Genomic DNA, 23,656 nt, shown 5'->3' with positions numbered 1-23,656 from the left:
TTTTTTAATTTAAATTACATGGCAGCTAGATTTGATTGGCCGAATAAATTTATAAAAGGGTATTTTTCTTAGTCAAGTCAGCTTATTTGTCGGTCAAACAGTTTCTCAAAGAATAAAGGGTCAATGGCTTGGAGACTATGGAGAAGGGGAATTAAGATCGGTAGATGCATGGTATTCTTTTTATTACGTCTAATCATGCTAGATGTATTCATGTAGATGGTTTGGCAATCCATTGAGAGTGTGAATACGCTACTGTTTGGGATATGGTGGAAACAGTGGATTAGAAGTTCGTGCAACAGTGAACTTGATGAGAATTGTTGTCTTGAATACGCTACGGTTTTACTTTGGATGATTTAGAAAATTAGAAATAATGGTATCTTCAATCATATTCATCCTAACCCATGGAATGTAATTTGCTATACATGATGGAGATGACTCTAACCATATATATTTGGACTTCAACAGGTCGTGGGCCAATGGCTAGCTGGCTGAGGAAGAAAAATCAGAGGTGGAATCCGTTCGAGGTGGTTGGCTGAAAGCCAAAAACGTCAAAGGTAGCTTTTCGTGATTGAATTCTGCGTCTTTTGTGTCGTTTTGAGGGTCCACCAATGTCCAAGGTAAGCTGCTGATTCATATATATGATATGATATGTGGTTTTTTGTTTCACCCCCCAACATGCTCAAGTCTTAGCTATTTTGGGTTTTTCCTCTTCATGTAGAGGTGGGATCCATTCTTGTGTTGGAGTTTTTTGCCCAGCGCGTGAGAAGGATGAAACATTACCAATTTAAGGTAATGTTTGGTGTTGTTGTTGGTGTTTATAGCCTAAATAAGAAGATAAATTCAAAGTTAGACTCTAGGTAAATTGTCTTGTCTTGGTCTCAAATTATATAGTAGATAGTGGGATCCGTCATCCTCACCAATAACACTTAAATTAACTGTTTTGGTTGCTGTTAAGGAAGGCAACAGGTAGGGTAGCCACAAAAATTGCACTTTATATTCCCTAATTTGCATAGGTACCCTTGATCCTGAACCCATTTAATCACCATTTAACATATCCTATTATTGTTATCTTTTTTTTAATTTCAAATTCACATTCAATTACCTTAATTAATGCCCATTAAACTCACTATCATTGACTCTATTTAACACTCACTACTTTATAACATTAATTAGTTCCATTAATTATCTATATCTCTTAATTAACTCAATTAATTCCTTTTTAAGTCTATTTAAAACCAATCCTATGTTGATAGCGAGTTTTAAAGTACAAAAAAAAAAAAAAAAAAAAAAAAAAAACAAAAATCATTTGCAAATACCCAAGTCTCAATTCATAATCAAACCAGCTCGGAATGCTTTTGCCACTAAACTCTTAGTTATCCTTTTAAAGATTTTTTAGATGATTAATTTCCTAAGATAATGTAATTTTTCTATATGATAATATTTGACATATATCATCATTATTTAGTAAACTTTGTTAATTTAAACTCTGTAACCTTTTACATGGTCATTAATGAGATTTATAATATTAGTTTGTGGAGCTATGCATCGGTATGTTTATGTCATTATGTGTGTCAAGGTTTTCTTGGGGTGTTTCTATAATTTATACTTCGCATTTTTATGGTGAAGTTAAACTTCACATAAAGTCATAAGCTATTAAAATATGCATTTCTTAGTTGTAGAGTTATTTGAGCTATAAATTATATTTTTAATATATATTTGAATTTTCAATGAGTATCTTTATGCATCTTCATTTTTTCATCGTATCCATGCATATCATAAGTGTATTCATTATCCAAATACATTTCTTTAAATTGCCTCTTCAATATTCTTTGCATTTTTCATACTTAATCTTGTAGCTGATTTTACATCACATAAATAAAATGTGATACCCCTATTAAGTAGGGGTGTCCACGGTTCGGTTAACCGAACCATGACACTTTTTTGTATACCATACCGGTGGTACCGGTTTTTCCAATTCTACAAACTGAAATTGAATAGGTTCCACCGGTTAACCAGTCCATCGATTTCAGTTTGGATAACCGTCGGTTTTTTTGTAGGTTAACCGAAAATTGAACCAGTCCTTCGGTTTTTCAAGAATCATGAACTGAAACCGAACTGATCAGTTCGGCTAACCGCATTTTGCAGTTCGATTTTCTCAATTTGGTTCGGTTTTTCGGCTTTTTATGGACACCCCTACTATTAAGTAGAAACGGTGTGGTAGACCAGTGCTAAAGATGCCTATTATTTATTATAGAAAAATGGCCTTAGCACAATGGTTGGGTTGCTCCATTGCGAACTTGGTGATCAGGGTTCAAATCTTGGAAATAGTCTCCGTCTATATCCAAGGTTGTATACATTTGTCCCTCCCCATACCACATAGACCCACATTCGTGACAGCCCTCTGAATTGGGTTACCGTATTTTTATAAAAATATATAAAATAAAACATATAGACGAGTTTATAATTAGGTACCAGGATTGGGTATCCACATTAAATAGAACTGGATTTGGATACCGTGTACACTAAATTCAAAACCATACCAAATAGGGTTTAAATTTAAAATCACAAACCTTATAGGGTTTTGATAAGTGGGTCCTATTAGGATTGGGATGGGTTAGATATCTTAAAATTCCCACAAAATTTTATGCTTATTCCATCAAGCTTTTAAAGGATTTTTTGTTTTCTTAATGGTGGTTTTGGAGAGGGTTTAGGCAACTTTTTTTGGTAAGGTTTTTCCCATATTTTTTGATGGTTCAAATAACTCCAACAATTACAAAAAAAAAAAAAAAAAATCTGCAAGTCCTTGATCAAAGGGTTTTCTTCATCAACTTTTTTATGTGAAAAAGGAGTTTGCCTACTGCATGGAGTTCCGGGTGCACTTTAAGAACTGCCGAGCGGGAAGCTTGCAACAGTGTCTTTGTGGAGAGTAACCCAAAGAAGTTGTTATCAGATAAGTTAGAAACAGGATTGGGATCTTTGCATTAACTATGTTAATGTAGTTGGTGTTTAATTTGGGTTGCTTTATTTAGTTGTTTCTTTCTTTTCTCTTTTTGTGGTTCTTGTTTTCTTTGTAATGTTGGCTTTAATGAATTATCCTGCTTACCATCAAAGAAAAAAAAATCTATCAGTGAAGTCAATGCATTCAAAAATATAATTAACCACCTTTGGTTTAGATTTGGATCCTTTCACCTACACATAGACATTAAACCCATATTCTCTTTAATATCTTGGTGCTAGTAGGAGATCTTAGAACTAATAAATAAACTATGTTTGGTTTGACAGAAAATAAGAGAAATAAAATTTTAAGGGAAAGTTCATAGACAATTTTTTTGAAAGAATAACATAGTATTTTATCTATCTCCCCAATTATAATTAATTAAATTTCAGCAATAAGTATAATTGGTTTGTGCTTGCCCACGTTTCAAGCCTTTTGCGGTAAAAGGGTGTATTAAAGAATAACATTGTCAAGTCGTTTTCTTCTTTTTCATTAATTTTCAGTTTTTTAGTCAAAATGTTAGATATGCCATTCCGTTGAGGCTACATTTGCCTATTCTAGGAGTCTAATGAAGTGAAGTGACACGAAATTTGATTCCCTTCCTCCTCCACTTAACTAGTTAACTGCATAGGGTTTGGACCTGTAAGTGTAATCCTAGCTGGGTAGAAGCTGTCCAGACGTAAAGTAGCCTGAATTCTGGCTGGGCTTCATAATCGTAACCTTTCCAGTGACCATGGGCTGGGCTTTATATAAAAAGTAGGTGATATGACGGAACGTGGAGCAAATTTTGGGCTGCCACATGGGCTCCATTACTTCAAATTCTATTATAAAGGCATGAGAAAGCCCATTTTACCAGTACAGCCTATCGGTATTATGGTTTGTCGACTCTCTGTCTCTCTCTATCCCATCCCCCTACACAACTCCCCAAACCCTGGTGGTATATGATCCCTAAGTCTTCGCTATAAGCATCCAGAGACCTTACCAACTGAGACACTTACAAAATAAAAAAGCTGCTGAACAGAATTTCAATAAAGGCCTTAGTCTGGTGATTTGGTTTGATGATTTACGATCCATGTTTTGTTTATCAAAACGTGACAATTCGAATCCTTCTTTCATACATATTTGAGCTTTCGGCAGTTTGGTGATTCCCAGTTTGAGCCCTTGAAAGAGAACATATGCATTTCAGCTCTCAACTAATCTTCGTTCATGCACCAATCTTTTCCAACTTTCAATATTCTGCTGTCATCTCGGTCCATAAGCATCCATCATAGACTAGCCCCTTAGCATATAGCCCCCTAGCTAGCCTGAGTTAAAATTCAATGGATAAACTTGTTTTATTAGGGAGATCTGGATTTTTTTCCCTCTTCTTTACCTAGAAACTCAAACCCAATTAGTATTCTCCTTGCAAACATGAAACATCCATACTCTTTAGCAATTCTATTCTGTCGATCTGGTATTGACTTCATTTTTTTCCAGCATGAAGTCAGACCTATATTCACTTTTTTTTCAAGTTTCACACTGATATACATCTACAATGCAAATGCTTGTATAATCTATTCTTCATTAATTAATTGCTCGATGATGAGCTGGGAGCACCGACTCGAATTGTCCTGACTCCTGACTAGCTAGGGGTCATTGGCCAGTTGTTTAGATGCAATGGAAAATTCTCGGGCTGAGAAGAATGCGAACATGGGTCTCCGAGTTTGAGAGTGGTCACCTCATACCAACACTAAAACCAGGGGTATCAATTTGACTGGGTTTGGTTCAATCCAATCCGGTCCATTGTAGTTCATTATAGATGGATCAGGTCCAATCTAATTTGATGAATAATTTGAATCATTTTCTATTCGCGTAATTCAATATGAGCCCAAATTTTCAACAAACTTTTCCTATTCACTCTCTACCTGCCATGAATTGGAGCCACACATCTCTTAATTCATAATAGAGATGTGTGGCTCCAATTCATGGATAGACAATGGGTAGGAAAAGTAAGTAAGAAATCTCAAATCATTCAAGATTTGCACCATCCAATCCATTCAAAACGATTTTAATTTAGTTTGATTCCAATCCAAACCTGGTCCTTTGATACCTGTATTCTTATTTTCTATCAATAGACCCGATATCAGTTCAATCCGACCCAATTCAATATTATGGACTAGATCAATACAATCCAATCCAATAAATATTTTGGACCTGATGAAAGATCAAAAATTGTGATCATATCGCATGTGTCAAGACGTAATTGAAAGGGGTAATCATCCCTCATTAGGACCAATTAAATCTGCATGGTCCAATTAAAGGGTCTAACCCAAAACTGGTGAATTGACAAGTAGCCTTAGGTAAAATGCTTAGATATCATGTCCCTATCCGGCCAATCCACCCTTCCCAAGACTCCGGATATGCATGTGTGCCTTTGAGTGACTCAGCTCTCTCTCTCTCTCTCTCTCTCTCTCTCTCTCCTGGATTTACTTTTTGCTTTGAATTATTGTTTTGCAAATTATCACTGTTAATTTGTTTTGCCCATACTGTTCAGACTTGTGAGCCAGTTTCAGTTTCAGCTCAGTCAGAAGTCAATAGTAATTCCATTGTTCATTTCTTGCTGTCAAGAGATATTCTCCCAGAAGTAACAGTTTCTGTTCTTGGGTTGCTATCCAAAGATAGTGTTCCTATTCAAAGATAGTGTGTGGCGTGCGAGATAGTAGTATCAGTGGCCCGCCGCTGGCATAACACACTTACCATGGCTTGGTTGGTCTTTGCCTGGGAAAAAAAAGGGCTTATTCGTTTGTATTGGTCAATGGTCGGGCTACAATAGCGTATGGTCTAGGGCTAAATAATGGGTTTCTTCGTATTGGTCGGGCTACAATAATCAAGTAGCGTATGGGCTAGGGCTAAATAATGGGCTTCTTCGTATTGCCCTATCTTTGTGCCACTCAGCTCTAACTTCCACTGTTCTGCGCCTTTCGTTTAGAGAATGACTAATGAGAAGGGGTCCAGAGCACCCACCCACTGTGTAGCGTATCAACTGATACATATGATATATCTTGGGCCTTGGGGTGTCAATTGGATCCGATATTGATCCAATCCATTCCGATCCAATACGAGTCTTTGACCAGATCCAACCCAATCTGATAAATACTTTGGATCAGTCCAATTTAATGCTTACACCATTCAGATTGGTTACAACCCAAACTTGATCCATTGACACCTATACTTTTATCTTTTCTGCATGAATCCAATATTTGTTCAATCTGACCCAATTCACGACCAGATCCAACCCAATTTGGATCAGTCCAATTTAATGCTTACACTATCCAGATTGGTTACAACCCAAACTTGTTCCATTGACACCTGTACTTTTATCTTTTCTTCATGAATCCAATATTTGTTCAGTCTGACCCAATCCATTATAAATCATTACAAATGAATCAGGTGCAATTACATCCAATAAATACTTTGGACTACTAAGTCTCGACTAGTCCAATTCAATATATTTTATGTCCCTTCAATCCATCTAAATTGACACGCCTAATCTTAACCGGGTCAGGAGATTCATACGTACTAAAGCTTAAAAAGTTCTGTTTTTCTTTTTCCTTTTTTGTTTTAATTCGATAAAATATCCCCACATTAAATCACCTTGAGAGTTTTTTTTGGTAGAAATCACCTTCGGAATTGAGATGTGTCGGTGCGTGTAATCTCTAATTTGTCCTCTCCATCGTTCGATTGTTTTTTTTTTTTATCTATTTCCTTCTTTTATTTGTGGATTTCATTCACTGGCGTCGGCATGGATAGTTTGCAAAGTAGAATGAAGCTCAACCAGTGGACATCAATATCTGAGATCAAACTTGAAAAAAACATTATTCTTTTGGATGTACTTGGAAAACACTCCTGTCTCGATCTGGTTTGGTGGTATAAACTTCATACCAACTGATCAGTAGATCCACCTCTGTTTGGAATAATAGGAAGCCATTTAAGAAAAATATGTAGCCAAAAAAATGATCTGGAATCAGAACTGTCCTGACCACCGGTTTTTAAGTTAATGGTTCGACTGTTTGAACGGAGGGCAAAAATAAAAATATAATTAAAATAAAAATGGTTAAAACTATTGAATGGATCATTGATCAATTCAACAGTTTTTGTCCAAATCGTCCAACCATCTGCGTAAACAGCGGTTAGAAAACATTGCTAAAATCTGCTTTTTTTAATAGAAAATTCGATACAAAATTAATTTCATTATATACCCTTCAGGGTGTTGATTGAATGCATCCAAAATCTCAATATGGCAAGATTTACTTAACTAAAATCTGAATACTTGCTCTTTTCTTGGATCTATACGATACTTAATTATTATTATTTTCTTTCATTTTCCCATTAGTGGTTTTGAAAGGATAAGTTGTTGCAATTGATGTCATTGACGTGGAAACAGTTGGAAAAATAATGTTTGTGTTTGTCCTGAAAACGTCCAAATCCCAAGTCCGAAACTCTGGTTGCAAATTTTCAGATGAATAGAGTAAATAGATTCCTTTGTCCTTGGCTTTTACAGAAAGAAGACATAAAATGAGTCAAATAGAAGGGGGGGTCTCCCCTGTACGTCGGCACAACCTTCATTAGGACTGGGGACCCAACCAATGGATCAGTTTGCACCAAATAATGGACCATCATCACTTCAATTACTTTGATTCTCTTCCTCAGTCCCCCTCCCTTCTCTCCCCTATGAAATAGAATAGAGAGAGAAAGAGAGAGAGGAACAACGGAAAGTTGCTTGTTTTGCTACAGTTGGACTGTTTTACCTTGTAAAGGTAAAATATCCAAAGAAATGTATAAATATTCACATTCTCAGAAATAGATAGCTTGGTGCGATCTGGATCCAGTGTCTGAGAAGGCAGAGATACAAATCTCTTATCATTTAGGCTTAGTTTGGATCGAGATACAAAACCTTGTATTTTGTATATATTTGTATTGTACATATTTATATTTGTATTCTTTCCAATTTGAATCTTAGCATTCACCTATCTTTCTTCATCTTTATATCGTGTATGTCAGAAAACTGTTAATTACTACAAGCTCTGTTAGGTGAGATTCTTGAATAGATTTTTATTCTTTAACTATTAACCAATCGTTTGCAGACCTGTTAAAGGGGGAGCTGTGTCAAATTCAAAGGAGCTTAAAATTTTTTTTAACCACCTCAGAAGGTCTCAACTAACTATTCAACCTAAAAACTTTTAAGTTGTTAGGTGAGATGCTTAAATTAAATTAAATGAGGTCTCTGAATAGACTTTTATTATCTAATAACAAGTCCGTGCCAGAAAAGCTCTACCTCAAGTCCTGGGACATCATGAAGCAATGTATGCACCGTGAGCAACAGTGAAAATGGTCAGCGAGAGAAAGTGCTGAGAAATGTATTTATAAGGCTTTAGATTAGATTCATGCACCACCAACTACCCCAATAGTACCTAGTATTAATTTTTCATTTTCTTACCCAGTCAATCAAGTCAACGATGGATAAGCAAATGTCGTCAAATATTGATGCGGCAGAAATCAAACAACAGACGTATACTAGGTGGCCCTGCGATTGAAAGGCTCCGGTCGCCAGTCGAGCAGCATCAGCCATTGAGCACAACCACAGACGATGCATCAGACATAATGGAAAACCTGCAGGTCGCATATCAAGGAAACCTCAACCACTGAAATGCTCTCACTCCACTATGGTATTGCAAAATTTAGGGGATGTTTGCAATTGTGGTAGTTTTTTTTTTAAATGGTGCCACGTAGGATTCAACAAACGTCTATGTATCTGATTGTTTGGTTCAGTCGATTATTAAAAAATCAGGCATGTTTTGAAAATTGGGATCCCACCGATGCATGAAACGTTAAATTTGGTGAATCGTTTCTCTCAACAGTTGACTGTTGTGTATCTTATGTGGTGTTTACCTATCAACACATACATGAAAATCACCTTACCAAACAGCATAGTGTTGTTCATTGCGTACTGGCAAAAGCATTTTTTTTTTTTTTTGTGAAAATGGGTCTTAGAAACATAGGCATTTTTTCTTGAAAATCAATCCAAAAAACGCTCACCCTTCCAAACATCATGTTAATTGTCACTTCTTATTAGGTTGCATCAACTAATAGTATGGTGTGGTCTTTTTCACTTTTCGTTGCCTTTTACAAATTAAAATAAATAAAAAAAGGAAGAAAATTAATGGAAATTATTTTTGGAATTGTTGAAACGACCAAAATAATGGAAAATAAAAAAGAAAAGGAATTCAAAAACAAAGAACCCAAAATTTTGGCTGAAGAGGATAAGGAAATTAAAAGAAGAGAAGGAGATAAAAAAACAATACATGGCAAAATTTAGTGAAAAAGGCATATACAGAAAGATTTCTGGTCATATAAAACCTCGAATCCAAATTTGGCTTAATTGTTTTAAATGATAAATATACATATAATATGTCTCTTTAATTTAACTAAAAAAATTATCAAACTCAATTAAGGCACCTACCTTATGCCGTTGGGTCCGGTCACTGATGAGTTTAATTCATTCTCATCCAAACATCGATCAGGGCTATATATACAAGTTTATAATCCCATCATTTTCACAAACACTCAGGACTTTTATTAACATACAAATTAATAACTCCGAGCCAACACAAACACGTGGAGCCACAAAATAGATATCGACCTACGCCGATTATTACAGCATTAACACCAACTACACAGACTTAGGCTTGGGCCACATTTGAAAATAAATCCGTCGTCTTATTCTTAATTTAATTGCATGATCCATCCTATCCATGGTGTATTGTTCTTCATTGTCCTGAAAAAAACTTGAGCTTTCCGGCGAGATCGGCATGGGATATGATATGATATGATATATAATCAATCCAGTTGCTTTGACTAGTATATAATATAACATAACATTAGATACCGGCCAAACACTCCGGCGGGGTGACCGGGTAACGGGATTTGTCGGTGCAGTAGTCGTAGATGAGGTGGTTCATGCGAACCCACCTGTAATTCCTGAGTTGGACGGCGTCCAATTGCTTATAAGCAGGGCTCTCCCACCAGTTGTCGGGGTTGGAGGCGCAAGTCGCCGGTCCAGGAACTGGGCATCCTTCAATGTCGAAGTCCTTGTAGTAAGCATAGAAGGGTGCTTTGCTCCAGTCTATCTTCTCCAGCCCGCCTCTGGTGGCCCAGTCGTCGGCTTCCCACAGTGTGGAGTACACCCCCATGGGTTGGAGTTTCGGATAAGGGATCCCCTTGGCTTCATTGTTCTTGTAAACTCGAATGGGCACGTCGTCAACAAAGAAGCTGCACGCACGATTCATATCAATAAATAACGTACGTAATTTTATCTCTTTCTTTATCTTTCTGTCTTATTGATGAAGTTGAATTTAATTGAACTTACACAACTTGATCGTGGTTCCATAGAATAGAGTAAGTATGGTACTCTGCTGCAGGGTCGAACCAGAGGTTGATCCTTTGTTCCCTGTCACCCTTACCATGGGCAAAGACATTGGTTTGGACTGTGTATGGCTGCCCAGTCCGGTTGCCCAAGAACTCGAAATCCAATTCGTCGCGCACGTTATCGGTGTCCGAATTCATCTGCATATTAAAACAGACAACAAGTTATAAAAACAAGCAACTTAATTATTTCAGTAGTGGACAAACCAAGTGGCCTGATGAGCTGAGAGCGAGAAGAAGACAACTACGTACGTAAAAGGCAGTGACAGTCCCGGCGGAGTCGCCCGGAATGAGTTTGATCTTCATACTCACACGTCCGAACAAATACTGATTTTTGGAGGCAAACCCACATCCTGAAAATGTACCAAAAATTGATGCAAAAACAAAACTTAAATTGTATTCGATGAAATTAATCAAAGCGTATATCTAGACGGACATTGGTATCTGGTTCTGGAGAGAGAGAGAGAGAGAGAGAGGAATAGGATCCCAATAAGTGCTTAATTACCTGAACTTTGGTCTAGGATGAGTTGGATGGCTTGACCTCCATCGATTTGCTTGATGTGGGAATCAGACCACGTGATGCGGAAATCCTGGAGGAAGGTAGCGGGACGAGCCGAGACAGAGAGAGCAAATGTGAAAATATGCAACAAAAGCGTTAAGGAGGTGTATGTGAATGTGGCCATGTTTTGGTTGTCCGAGAGAGAGAGAGAGAGGGAATCCCTAAACAAAAGTGAATATGGGGGTTGGAATATACGTTGAGATTTTAGAGAGGTTTTCGGGGTTTTATACACAGCGCACAGCGGAGAGTGGAGGAGGGGAAGCGATGGGGATTGCTGCATTCAAATAGAAAACGCCATCACTGCTATGATTTTCGTCCAGCTAATACCAACCCCTCCCTCGGCCCCGCCTTTGCCTCATCCCCCCACCCTACCCAACTGTTTTTTCCCGCCACCTCTTTTAATCTCTCTCTCTCTCTAATCTCCTATTCCTATAATTTGAAACAACCTATATTGCAAGTTAAGTCAAGCCATGGAAATCATTTAATCCGAACATAAATTTGACCCATTTTCGCATTCTTGATTTTGAACGGAGAGTCCCACCACACCACACGATCAGTTTCTCGACATGCAGAGTGGAGGCTTGAATAAAATGTAAAATTCTCAAAATAATAGAACCTACTCTAAGGGTATGTTTGGTTTGAAGGAAAAGGTAGGGAAAGGAAAAAACCTTTACTTTTTTCCTTCAAGCCAAACACAGTCTAAGTGTTAAAGAGATGGTGGTAGATCGATGATGGGATGATGAACGCCAAAGCCATAGATCGGGTAGGGCGGGCCGTGATGTTTTTTTTTTTTTTCAAGGATGATGAATTTAATTGATATCACCTCACTTGGCTCCAACATGGGGCATGGGACATTTGGGATTTTGGTTGGAGTGACTCAGTGAGCTGCAACTATTTCAGCTAAGCTAAAGCGTACGACGTGGCAAACTCAGAACCAGCTAAAAATGTTGACTTTAGATCTTGCCCGTACAAAATTTCTTCTTATGAGATGATAGGATAGGAAGCTAAATATCATCTTAAGTTCCAAGCGGTGAAACAAAGAGACACCTCAACATCCTATCAGTACTTCTTCAGTTTCTCAGAGAATAAATGGCTAGAGCTTCTAACAGAAAGAAAAATGCATGGAAGAGGATCCTCCTCAAGGCTCAACGTCGAGAAGTCTATGGGAGTGGGCCCACTACCGACGCTCTCCACGTTTTTTAGGACTTAAGTACCCCTACCAACAGGACCATCCACATTAATTCACGCCACGTTTCGATCTTCTCTACTTTTCTACATGATGAAATCGTACGACAGGGCTCGTGAATGAGAGCGACGATTGTGGCTTCTAATTGCACCTGCCCGATCTGACGTTTTGTGTCGGGAATCCAAATATCTGCCCCCCTCTTTCTGCTTATATACTTGTCAATATGTAATCTCTCTCTCGTGTTGCCTTGTCTGTTTAATAATCTATATTGGAATAGCATAAAAATCAAGATCACTCCACCATTCCATCTATTTCTGCTACGCGGGCCCAAATAGTATTTGATATTTTTCGATTCATAAACAAACTTTTATGTCTATCTTTACTATTTATATATTATAATTGACATTGCCGTTAGATGTTAACCAAAACAAACAAATCACTATTCTTCAAATTTTCAAAATAAAACTCAATTAATATAAAGAATTCAAGAAAGAAGAAGAGAAAATTGATAAAATTCCAACAATGATGAGAACCTAAACCTGTTGGGTGTGGGTCCAACCCATATGAAGGGGCCAGTTGGGTGTGGGTTCAGTCCATATGGAGGGACCCACCCCACCTTCATTTGCTCCCTAAAAAAAAGGGAGTCGAATAGTGGTAAAGTGGTTACCACATTTTCGGTCTGTTTTTTTTTTTTTTGAGTGGCATCAAACTATTAACCACCGAACAGAGAAGAACAAAGAAGAAAAAAAATACAGAACCAAAAAGAGTTTTTTTTTTTTGTTCTTTGAGTTTTGTGAAGAGGAAAAAGTTTGCTCTTGTAACATTCAAGATCAAGTTCGGAGGTGCCTTTCAAGCCCATTCTTGATGATATTAAGTGTTAGAGTTAAGAATCTCACTCCAGTTTAGATCTGGTGATTCTTCTTCTTTCTCTCTACTCAGTTCAGATTTACAGCAACTTGGTGAGATCTAAACTTATGTTTGTGTTGTATCCACCTGGCATTTGGTGATGTTAATGCTATTCTTGTGAGCCAAGGATTATTTCCTTGATGTTTGTAAGCCTCTGGTTGCAATTAGAGAAGACTATTGTACCCATTAATTTCTGAATTAGTGGAAGACTTTTACAGGCCATAGGTCCCGTGGTTTTTCCCCGATTTTGGGGTTTTCCATGTAAAAATTTCGGTGTGCCATTGTGTGGTGATTGTTATTTGTTTTTTTGTTACTTGGCTGAATTGCTTACTTATTATTATTGTTGTTGGCAAACCCATTTTGACACACAAATTTGGGGGAAAGGTTCTTGTTATCATGGGATTGGTTTTACATTCATTTCTGCTACAATAATAACTTACCCAATAGTGGTATCAGAGCTAGGTTGGCTGAAATTGATTGTTTGTGTTGGTACAAATGGAGGAATCCTCGAGTGTTATGATAAAGTTGACTTCATCGAATTATGCCATTTGGAAACCCAGAATGGAGGACATTCTTTATTGTAAAGATTTGTACCTACCCATAAGAGGTGATGAAGTAAAGCCAAGTGACAAGTCAAGTAATGAATGGGGAATCATGCATAGAAAAACTGTAGGCCAAATTCGACAATGGATCGACCACAGTATTTTTCACCATGTTGCACAAGAAACTAGGGCTGATGTTTTATGGAAAAGAAATTATAGTCTATGTATGAAAGGAAAATAGGTTTAAACAAGGCTGCCTTGATTAGAAAACTAGCACACTTGAGATATAAAGATGGGATTAATATGTTTCAACATTTGAGTCATTTTCAAAATTTGATAAATCAATTGACTACTATGAAATTGAATCTGGATGATGAAGTGCATGCCTTATTGTTACTTGGTTCCTTGCCTAATAATTGGAAAGCCTTGGTGGTTTCAATTAGTAATTCGGCCCCTAATGGCATAGTAACCATTGACACAGTCAAAGATGCTTTGTTGAATGAAGAGTCAATGAGGAAAAAACAAGGGACTTACTCAGAATCTCAAGCACTTGTAACAGAAAAGAAAGAAAGACAGGGAAGAAGTAAGAGCAGAGGTCCCCATAACAAATATGATAAAACTAGAGGAAGGTATAGGTCCAAGAAAAATATCATTTGTCATCACTGTAATAAATCGGGATATTACAAAAATAAATGCAGAGTGTGGAAAAGAGAACAAACCAAAGGAAAAGGTGAAGGCAAGAAAGAAGAAAAAGATACTACAATTGTTGCAGCCGGGGGTGATGTTGTTATTGTTTGTGATGATAATTATGTCAACTTTGCATGCCCAGACAGTGATTGGGTCATAGATTCGGGTGCTTCTTTTCATGTTACTCCCCATGGTGAATTTTTCACAATTTACACTATAGGTGATCTTGGACATGTTCGTATGGGGAATGCTGGTACATCCAAGATTGTTGGTATATGAGACATTTGTTTAGATAGAAATACTGGTTGCAAATTAATTTTGAAGAATGTTAGACATGTTCGTGATATCTGCCTAAATCTGATTTCCACTCACAGGTTTGATGATGAATGTTATGCAAATACCTTCAGTGATGGAAAATGGAAGCTCAGTCGGGGCTCACTCATTGTAGCAAAGAGAAATAAGCACAATACCCTTTATGTGATGCAAGCAAGGTTGAGCAAAGGAGAGGTGAATGCAGTTCATGATTCATCCATTGAGCTTTGGCACCGGAGGCTTGGACGTTTGAGTGAAAAAGGAATTCAGATACTTTCCAGATAAAATCTTCTTCCTGATGTGAAAGGTACGCCTCTTGAAACATGTGAACATTGCTTAGCTGACAAACAGAATAGAGTTGCGTTTCATAAATTTCCTCCATCTAGAAAGCCTCGTGTTTTAGATTTAGTTTACACTAATGTTTGTTACATGAAAGATAAATCTCTTGGTGGTGCATTATATTTTGTGACATTTATTGATGACCACTCCAGAAAAGTGTGGACATTTGCCTTGAAACAGGGAATAAGTTGAAGTGCATCCGAGCTAATAATGTGGTGAATATAGGGGTCCTTTTGAAGAATATTGTAGGATCCATGGTATCAGGCTTGAAAAAAGTGTTCCTAAGACTCCTCAACACAATAGAGTAGCAGAGAGAATGAACAGAACAATTATTGACAGAATCAGATGCATGCTCTCTCATGCTAAGTTATCCAAATCATTTTGGGGTGAGGCTATGAGAACTGCAGTTGACCTCATCAACCTTTCTCCTTCAGTTTCTTTGAATGGAGATACTCTTGAAAGAGTTTGGACAGGGAAAGCCATATCATACAATCATTTGAAAGTGTTTGGCTACAGGGCATTTGTTCATATTCCTAGAGATGAAAGATCCAAGCTTGATGACAAGGCTAAACAATGCATCTTCTTAGGCTATGGGCACGAAGAGTTTGGGTACAAATTATGGGATCCAGTGGACAAGAAAGTAATCAAAAGTAGAAATATTGTATTTCTTGAGAATCAAACAATTGAAGATATAGAAAAAATTGATAAGCCAAAATTCTCTGTTGATGTTCCAATTAACTTGGATCCGGTTTTTCCACCTACAAGTGATGGTAATCACAGGGGAGTTGTACCAAATGAACAAGATGACATAGTTAGTGATGAAATTCCTATAAATGAAAATACAAAGGAAGTACAGAATGAACATGTATCTTCAATTCCTTCACCACAGGTTCAGCTTAGAAAATCAACTAGAGAGAGAAGACCTTCCACTAAGTATCATCCTCATAAGTATGTGATGCTGACAGATGGGGGAGAGACAGAGACTTATCAAGAGGCTATGTCACATGACAAGAAATATGAGTAGCTGAAAGCAATGCAAGAGGAATTAAAATCCTTGCATGAGAATCACACTTATGATTTGGTGAAATTACTAAAGGGGAAAGGGCTATCAAAAACAAATGGTTTTATAAATTGAAATCTAATGAGAGTGGCTCACAACTAAAATACAAGGCAAGGCTGGTTGTGAAGGGTTTCAGTCAGAAAAAGGGTATCGACTTTGAAGAAATATTCTCTCTTGTGGTGAAAATGTCTTCTATTCGAGTTGTGCTTGGACTAGTTGCAAGTTTAAATTTGGAAGTTGAACAGCTTGATGTGAAGACTGTCTTCCTTCATGGTGATTTGAAAGAAGAAATCTATATGGAGCAACCAGAAGGATTCAAAGAAAAAAGAAAAAAATATTTGGTGTGCAGATTAAAAAAAGCTTGTATGGGTTGAAACAAGCACCAAGACAGTGGTACAACAAATTTCACTCCTTCATGGTTAATCATGGCTACACTAAGATCACTTCAGATCATTGTGTATTTGTAAAGAAATTTTCTGATGGTGATTTCATTATTCTCTTAATTTATATTGATGATATGTTGATAGTTGGACATGATTCTAACAAGATTGACAGGTTGAAAAATGAGTGTACCAAGTCTTTTGCAATGAAGGACTTGGGACAAGATAGACAGATTCTTGGTATGAAGATCTCTCGAGATAGACAGAATGGGAAGTTATGGTTATCTCAGGAGAAATATATTGAGAGTATTCTTGAGAGGTTCAACATGAGCAATGCAAAACCAGTGACTACTCCACTTGTAGGTCATTTCAAGCCCAACACTAAATAATGTCCTACAAGTGAGAAAGACAAAGTTGAAATGAAGAAAATGCCTTATGCTTCGGTAGTTGGTTGTTTAATGTATGCTATGGTGTGCATGAGACCAGATATTGCTCATGCTATTGGTATAGTTAGTCGATTTCTCTCTAACCCCGACAAAGAACATTAGACAGTAGTAAAATGGATATTCAGGTATCTCAGAGGTACTTCTCAGATATGCTTATGCTTCGGGAATGGTAAAGTCATGTTAGATGGGTACACTGATGCAGACATGGCTGATGATGTTGATTCCCGAAAGTCCATTTCGAAATATTTAATGAATTTTGCAGGGGGAGCAATTTCATGGCAATCCAAACTTTAAAAGTGTGTTGCATTGTCTACTACAGAGGCTGAATATATTGCAGCTACAGAAGCTTGTAAGGAGATCCTATGGTTAAAGAAGTTCTTACAAGAATTGGGCATGAAGCAAGAAATATATGCTCTCTATTGTGATAGTCAAAGTGCTATCCATCTCTCTAAAAATCCAACTTTCCACTCAAGACCCAAACATATTGATGTAAGGTACCATTGGATTCGGGATGTGTTGGATATGAAATTGTTGAACATTGAGAAGATTCATACTGATGAGAATGGTGCAGGCATGTTAATAAAGTCCTTGCCTAGAGACAAATTTGAATTCTGCAAAGAAGTTTCGGGCTTGATAAAGCCCCCCATATGAGCTGGAGGGGGAGAATTGTTGGGTGTGGGTCCAGCCCATATGGAGGGGCCTACCCCACCTTCATTTGCTCCTTAAAGAAAAGGGAGCCAAATAGTGGTAAAGTGGTTACCACATTTTCGGTTTGTTTTTTTGAGTGGCATCAAACTATTAACCACCGAACAGAGAAGAACAAAGAAGAAAAAAAAAATACAAAACCAAAAAGAAATTTTTTTTTTCTTTTTTGTTCTGAGTTTTGTGAAGAAGAGGAAAAAGTTGGCTCTCGTTCCATTCAAGATCAAGTTTGGAGGTGCATTTTAAGCCCATTCTTGATGATATTAAGTGTTGGAGTTAAGAATCCCACTCAAATTCAGATCTGGTGATTCTTCTTCTTTTTCTCTACTTCTCAGTTCAGATTTACAACAACTTGGTGAGATCTAAACTTATGTTTGTATTGTATCTACCTTGCATTTGGTGATGTTAATGTTGTTCTTGTGAGCCAAGGATTATTTCCTTGATGTTTGTAAGCCTCTAGTTGCAACTAGAGAAGACTATTGTACCCATTAATTTTTGAATTAGTGGAAGGCTTTTACGGACCATAGGTCCCGTGGTTTTTTCCTGATTTTGAGGATTTCCACGTAAAAATTCTGGTGTGCTATTGTGTGGTGATTGTTATCTGTTTTTCTGTTACTTGGCTGAATTGTTTATTTGTTATTATTGTTGTTGAAAAATCCATTTTGATACACAAAATTAGGAGAAAGGTTTTTACTGTCATGAGATTGGTTTTATATTCATTTCTGCTACTATAGTGTAACTTACCCAACAAAACCTAGGCTCCTTGCACTCATGGTAGGGCACAACCATGTCGAGAAAAACCCTTGTTTCATTAAGTTCCCTATTATTGAGAAGCCTTAAGGAGTGGTGACAGGTCGTATAGTTAGGCACTTAACGCCGATGAAATAGTTCCTTGCCAGTGCGGAGAATACCAAGTCACCCTCAAGTCGGAAACTCAACTTGGGTAATGACAGATTTGATAAATTGATACCCTCGACACATTGACGCAGAAGTCCAGACTCGAAGATGGGTCGGTTGTTCTAGTCCGGTATGCTTGAACTATTTCCTTCTAGACACCATTAGAACTTGATGGCAAGCTGGCTCGGCAAGGAAGGTTAGTGTAGTGTCGAAGTTGATCATGATGCCTCCGTTACCCTAGTTGCCTAAGGCCCAGATGGAGGGGTTGATTGGCAATTCCATGTCGTCGATGATTACACTCTTCATCCCTATATAGTAGAACGAGGGAGAGAAAACACTTGTTTGTAATGGAGTGAAGCTCATCATTAGCTTCCTCGTAATATGTTGCATTTCTCCTATCAGTAGAACTTGTAGCCAAACTGCTTACCCACTTGGGAGGAGGAGGTGGGCCCTCACCCAAGTCCCATAACTCCATGGGTGCCATTGAAGCTCGCACCTGAAACACTCAAACCAGAGAGGTGAAATCCACAACCAAAAGCGAGCTTTTTTAGTCGAGCAACTCTTCCAAAGCTCGTGTTCAACGTTATAGTCTCCTTAGAGTAAAACCCATTTGTTCTATACTCATCGGCATACGAGTAATCGTTGCAGCTAGTACTGTAAAGGAGAGTATGGTTGCAAGGCTGGTGTTTAACAGGGTGAGGGATGAATTGACACGCCGTGTCGTAATAGTGAATCAAAGCGAATGTTGTCAAATGGTGGGTCAGAAAGGCCGAGCCCCGAGCGTGTTTACTATAGTTACGACATAGCAGCACTTCACCCAAACGAGATCGCTGCCTGTATCGGCCACAAGGAGGAACTTCCCTCCTAATCCTGATTCAATGTTGAAACAACAAAATTGGTAGGGTGAGTGTCAAGTGCCCATCGCCCAAATCGGAAGGAGTAGGGGTTCTTATTGTTGCCGCTCTTCTCCTCGTCTCAAGGTTGAGGATAATGAACAATATATAGGAAGGGTATTTTAGGAATTTTAAAAAAGTATCAATCACGTGATGTTACATGTGAGTGATGTGTGACAAAAAATTAACTTGTCAAAAATAGTAAGGATACTCTAAGAAAATATGTAAACAATAAGGATAGAGTTAGTCAATTAGCTAAAGCATAATGGTAGTTTAAGAAATTTGCCCTTTATTATATAAATCCAATGATCATCTTCTTCAAAGTTCGGTTGTGTTTGGAATGGTGTGTGTTTTTCCAATAAATGCTGCCATATATGTGCCACTTCAGCATTTTAGCCCATCATGTTGATCCATATGCATATAGACTCATAAAAGTTGGTCTTGTAACACTTCCCTCAACAGTTAGGCGTTTATTCACTGTTATGTTGATTTGTTTTATGCTGATATAGTGTCTAATGGTACCTAATTGTTAATAAATAACTTCATTATTACTTTTCTTGGTTTTATAAACAAATCAAATATAAATGTTTAGTGAATAAACGGAAATTATACCACACATACATTGTTATTGATGCTACGATTACGCTCTACCATTTTTTTCTCTCAAAGCCATGAAAGACAAAACCCAACTCCTCCTCCATAGCATTAATGGAGAGTAGGGGAGCACATAATAGAAAGGTGCAAATATCAATACATATCAGCCAATACATATTGTATCGGGGGCTTCCCAATACATTCTTACAGAGGGTGTTTCAGGGTCTTAACCAATTTAAAGGGTGGGTAGACCTTAAACTGACCCCTCTCAACCAGATTCGAAAAAAAAAAATAAAAAAAAAAATACAGTATCAATCTTATCAATATTTTGAACCATAGCATTGGTCGCAACTACCAAATTGTTTTTAACCGTTTAATTAGTAGTTTCCTCTTGGAGCATTGACGTAACAATTGACATCTCGGAATGAAGATAAGCTTTTGGGTGGTATAAGGAATCTGTTAGGTGGGACCCTTTCAACTATAGGTCCCGATTCATTGAACAGAGCACACCCAGGGCCCAGCCCATCTAGCAACATTGATGAAATGAAGAATGAAGTAGGACCTCAGGTTTTGAGTTTGACCTCCCAACAGACGAGAAGGCTTATCTGTATTATAATGGTTACCATTCGTTCCGGATTTCTACTTAACAATCTCAGAATGGAGGATTGTTCACTGTCTGACTCAGAAAAGAAACAAATAATTTTATGAAGAATCCAATCTCTTCCCCGCCACTTCCGATTCTTCCTTTATTTTAGATCCTTTCTAGCTAGACTCCTTTGTAGTCTCTTAAATGGCTCATAATAATCAGATACCGAGGTAGATATGGATAGATGGATAGACATAGGCCACATAATGAGGTTTACCAGAAATACCAGAAAAGAAATGATAATTGCTTAACTCCGTTATAATCCATGTCTATAGTCAGTGTTCTTTCAGAGGATCCACCAACCCGTCTCTGGTTTTAGGTTGATTTCCAAGTTTAACGATATACAGGACCTGGTTCAGGTGGGTAACAGTTCAACCTGAACCCGATTGGGCCCATGATTGGGTCAATACTTGGATTTCTAAGCAAAGGTTTTGTGACTGGAACCGAATCCACGAACAGCCTCATTTGGTTATACAGTTCTGAGCTTGGGGCTTCATATGGATGCATGGGATTGGTGGTTCTCAAAGGATCGAGAGCAATGAATTGAATTGGACAATTGGTTGTGGTTCAGAAAGTATGAAGAGGTTTCAGGGGAGTGATCTATTTTGGTGGCAACTGGCAATTTCAGAGTGAAGTCCTTTTCTTTATCCACGTGCCAAGTTGGAATTGGAATAGAACTGAAGAAGGGATAAGCTAAATAGGAAAAGTGGGGTCATGACCCATGAACGTCTTAATCCACGGTAACCAGCAATTAATAATGGAGGATAGAGGAAGAGCAGTTAGGAAACAGTCTCCTTTTGGTTTTTGTTATTTTCTGCGCAGTTGGGGACTTTAGGGTTGGAGGTATTATGGCTGAACCACCGACGCAAGTAGTAAGTACAATGCGTATCTCACTTCATTTGTAAAACATGATTTCTACTTCCTTTTTGCCTTTTTTACGTGCACCCAAAGATAGAGATGACCATTTAACACGCCCCGCCATGGACCGAGACTAGGCTAAGAGTGGGTATTAGAAAACCAAAAATTAAATTTTAGGGTGTATTTGGTTTTAAAGAAAACGTAGGGAAACCTAAAGGGCCTTAAGGCAGGTTTGTTAAGTTTTCCTTCCTTTCCCTACCTTTTATTTCAAACCAAATACAGCATTAGTGATCGGGGACAGGAATGGAACGGGACAAATTCAAGGATCTCAGTTTTTCTGAGGGGATATGGATGAGATTTTCAAATTTTCAACGTCTGTAGAGACGTATCAGGAAGTATCAATAGTTTTTTTTTTCTTTTTAAATCCAGCTCAGAGGGGTCAGTTTAAGGCCCATCCACCCCCTGAAGTGGTCAAAACCCCGATACACCCTCTGTAGGGGCATATCGGGAAGTTCCTGATACGATACATATCAGCCAATATGTATTGATATTTTGAACCTTGGGGATAAGGTGTGGTACAATGTATTGGAGGCACTGTTTTTAAAATCAAACCGATCAAGGGTCCGGTTATCAGGTCGAATGGCTCGACCGTTTGAACCGAACACTCGGCCTGTTCTGACAAAAAAACAAAAAATGGTCAAAACCGTTCGAACAGTTAACAGTCTGGTTCAGTGGTTCACTGACCAAAATCAACAGTTTTGGGGAAAACAAAACCAGTCACCGGACCAGTTCCTAGTTTTTTCAATCCAACCATCCAGTCTGGTCCAATTTTGAAAACCATGATTGGAGGTCAAGAATAGGATAAGCAAAAACTGGCCCCATCCCGCCCCTCTCCGCCCAATGCCATTCTTATAGAAAGATGAAGTCTATCAGTTTGAATGGCTAAGATACTGTGAGGCGTGGCCTGGTCCAACCAACGGATGGCCCTTGTAGCACGCTTTGCTATTGCTTGGGTAGGTAGAAAAAAAAAAAAAAAAAAAAAGGAAAACACCATTGCCCAGCATTGGTGTGGTTGGGGTACGTAGAGCTAGAGGTGTAAAACAGGTCATGTCGATTCATGGGCCATGGACCATGCCAAAGCTATTTATTTAAAAAATTGAAAAAAAAAACTTAAAATTTTAGTTTTATATGAATTTTGATGTATACAATTTCTTATATATACAATAATTAAATAAACTATTATAATAAAATTGAAAACAATTGTTTATTTTATTTATAAATTATATAGTGTATTATAATATAATTATAATTTCTATAATATATTATATATTATATATAAATAAATATATATATATATATATAATATATGGGTCGTGCTACCACGCGGGCCACAGGCAACACGGCCCGCTCAATTGTGTCATATCAGCTCAACCCACAAACCTAAAACCCAAGCCCAACATGATACGGACCATCGTGTCGAGCTTGACATGGCCTACATACCGTCACGTTGTATCATGTCAGGCCACAGGCAGTGTTAGTATTCTATCAAAATTACTCTCCTTAATTCTAGGAGAGATAGTCCTATCCAAAATTGGCTATACTTTTCCTCTTTGTATTTTAACTTAGGTAGCCAACCTTGGCTCTCTAGCTCCTTATAAATAAAGTGTAATCGGTTGAATGGTATAGGAAGAATTATTATTTTTTTCATTCGTCTTCTTTGCTTATTTCTATCATGGTATCAGAGCCTGCAATTTTATTGCAGGTAACATCGGTCAGTCGATGAGAACGACGCCGTTCTTTCACACTCTCGCCCTCTCCACTTCGATTTTAGTCGGTTAGTCCAACTGAAGAGAGGTACGTCCTGATCCAAGTCGTTGGACCAGTAAGGGACTGAGTAATTTAGATCTTCAATATCTTCTACTCCCTCCTCGTCATCAAGTGTGTTCCGCAGTCAACCGGAGCAGAGGAATTGTTGGTCTAGTCGTAGACTTGGAAGACGGAGGATAGAGGATCCAAGCCTGTTCCACAGCCAACCAGAGCAGAGGAGTCGTCGGTTTGGTCGCAGACTTGGAAGACGGAGGATCCAAGCTTCAGTTCTTTGTTTACCTCTGTACCGGGCGGCAGAGCAAGAAGACCCTTGCGAAACACAAATGACTCATTCCTTCTTGCTTCAATAGGGTTCTGGATAGCCAT

General features: G+C 37.9%; 1 protein-coding gene and 1 pseudogene across 1 annotated transcript; both read right to left on the bottom strand.

The window, feature by feature from the left end:
- Nucleotides 1-9,585: 9,585 nt before the first annotated feature.
- Nucleotides 9,586-11,795, bottom strand: LOC148847706 (putative xyloglucan endotransglucosylase/hydrolase protein 7). The gene is made up of 4 exons (XM_088950334.1): nucleotides 10,962-11,795; nucleotides 10,709-10,809; nucleotides 10,401-10,597; nucleotides 9,586-10,303 (listed from the first exon to the last, which is right to left on the bottom strand). Exons 1-4 carry the CDS (start codon nucleotides 11,293-11,295, stop codon nucleotides 9,913-9,915), a joined length of 1,023 nt encoding a protein of 340 aa, XP_088806460.1. The 5' UTR covers nucleotides 11,296-11,795; the 3' UTR covers nucleotides 9,586-9,912.
- A 6,520-nt stretch (nucleotides 11,796-18,315) lies between these two features.
- Nucleotides 18,316-23,656, bottom strand: LOC148847705 (aspartyl protease family protein 2-like; annotated as a pseudogene).

This window comes from Nelumbo lutea, chromosome 6, assembly GCF_056320005.1.
Source record: "Nelumbo lutea isolate HS-2025 chromosome 6, American lotus-T2T, whole genome shotgun sequence".
In the NCBI taxonomy this organism is placed as follows: Eukaryota; Viridiplantae; Streptophyta; class Magnoliopsida; order Proteales; family Nelumbonaceae; genus Nelumbo; species Nelumbo lutea.
This window is presented reverse-complemented; position numbering and strand designations above follow the sequence as displayed.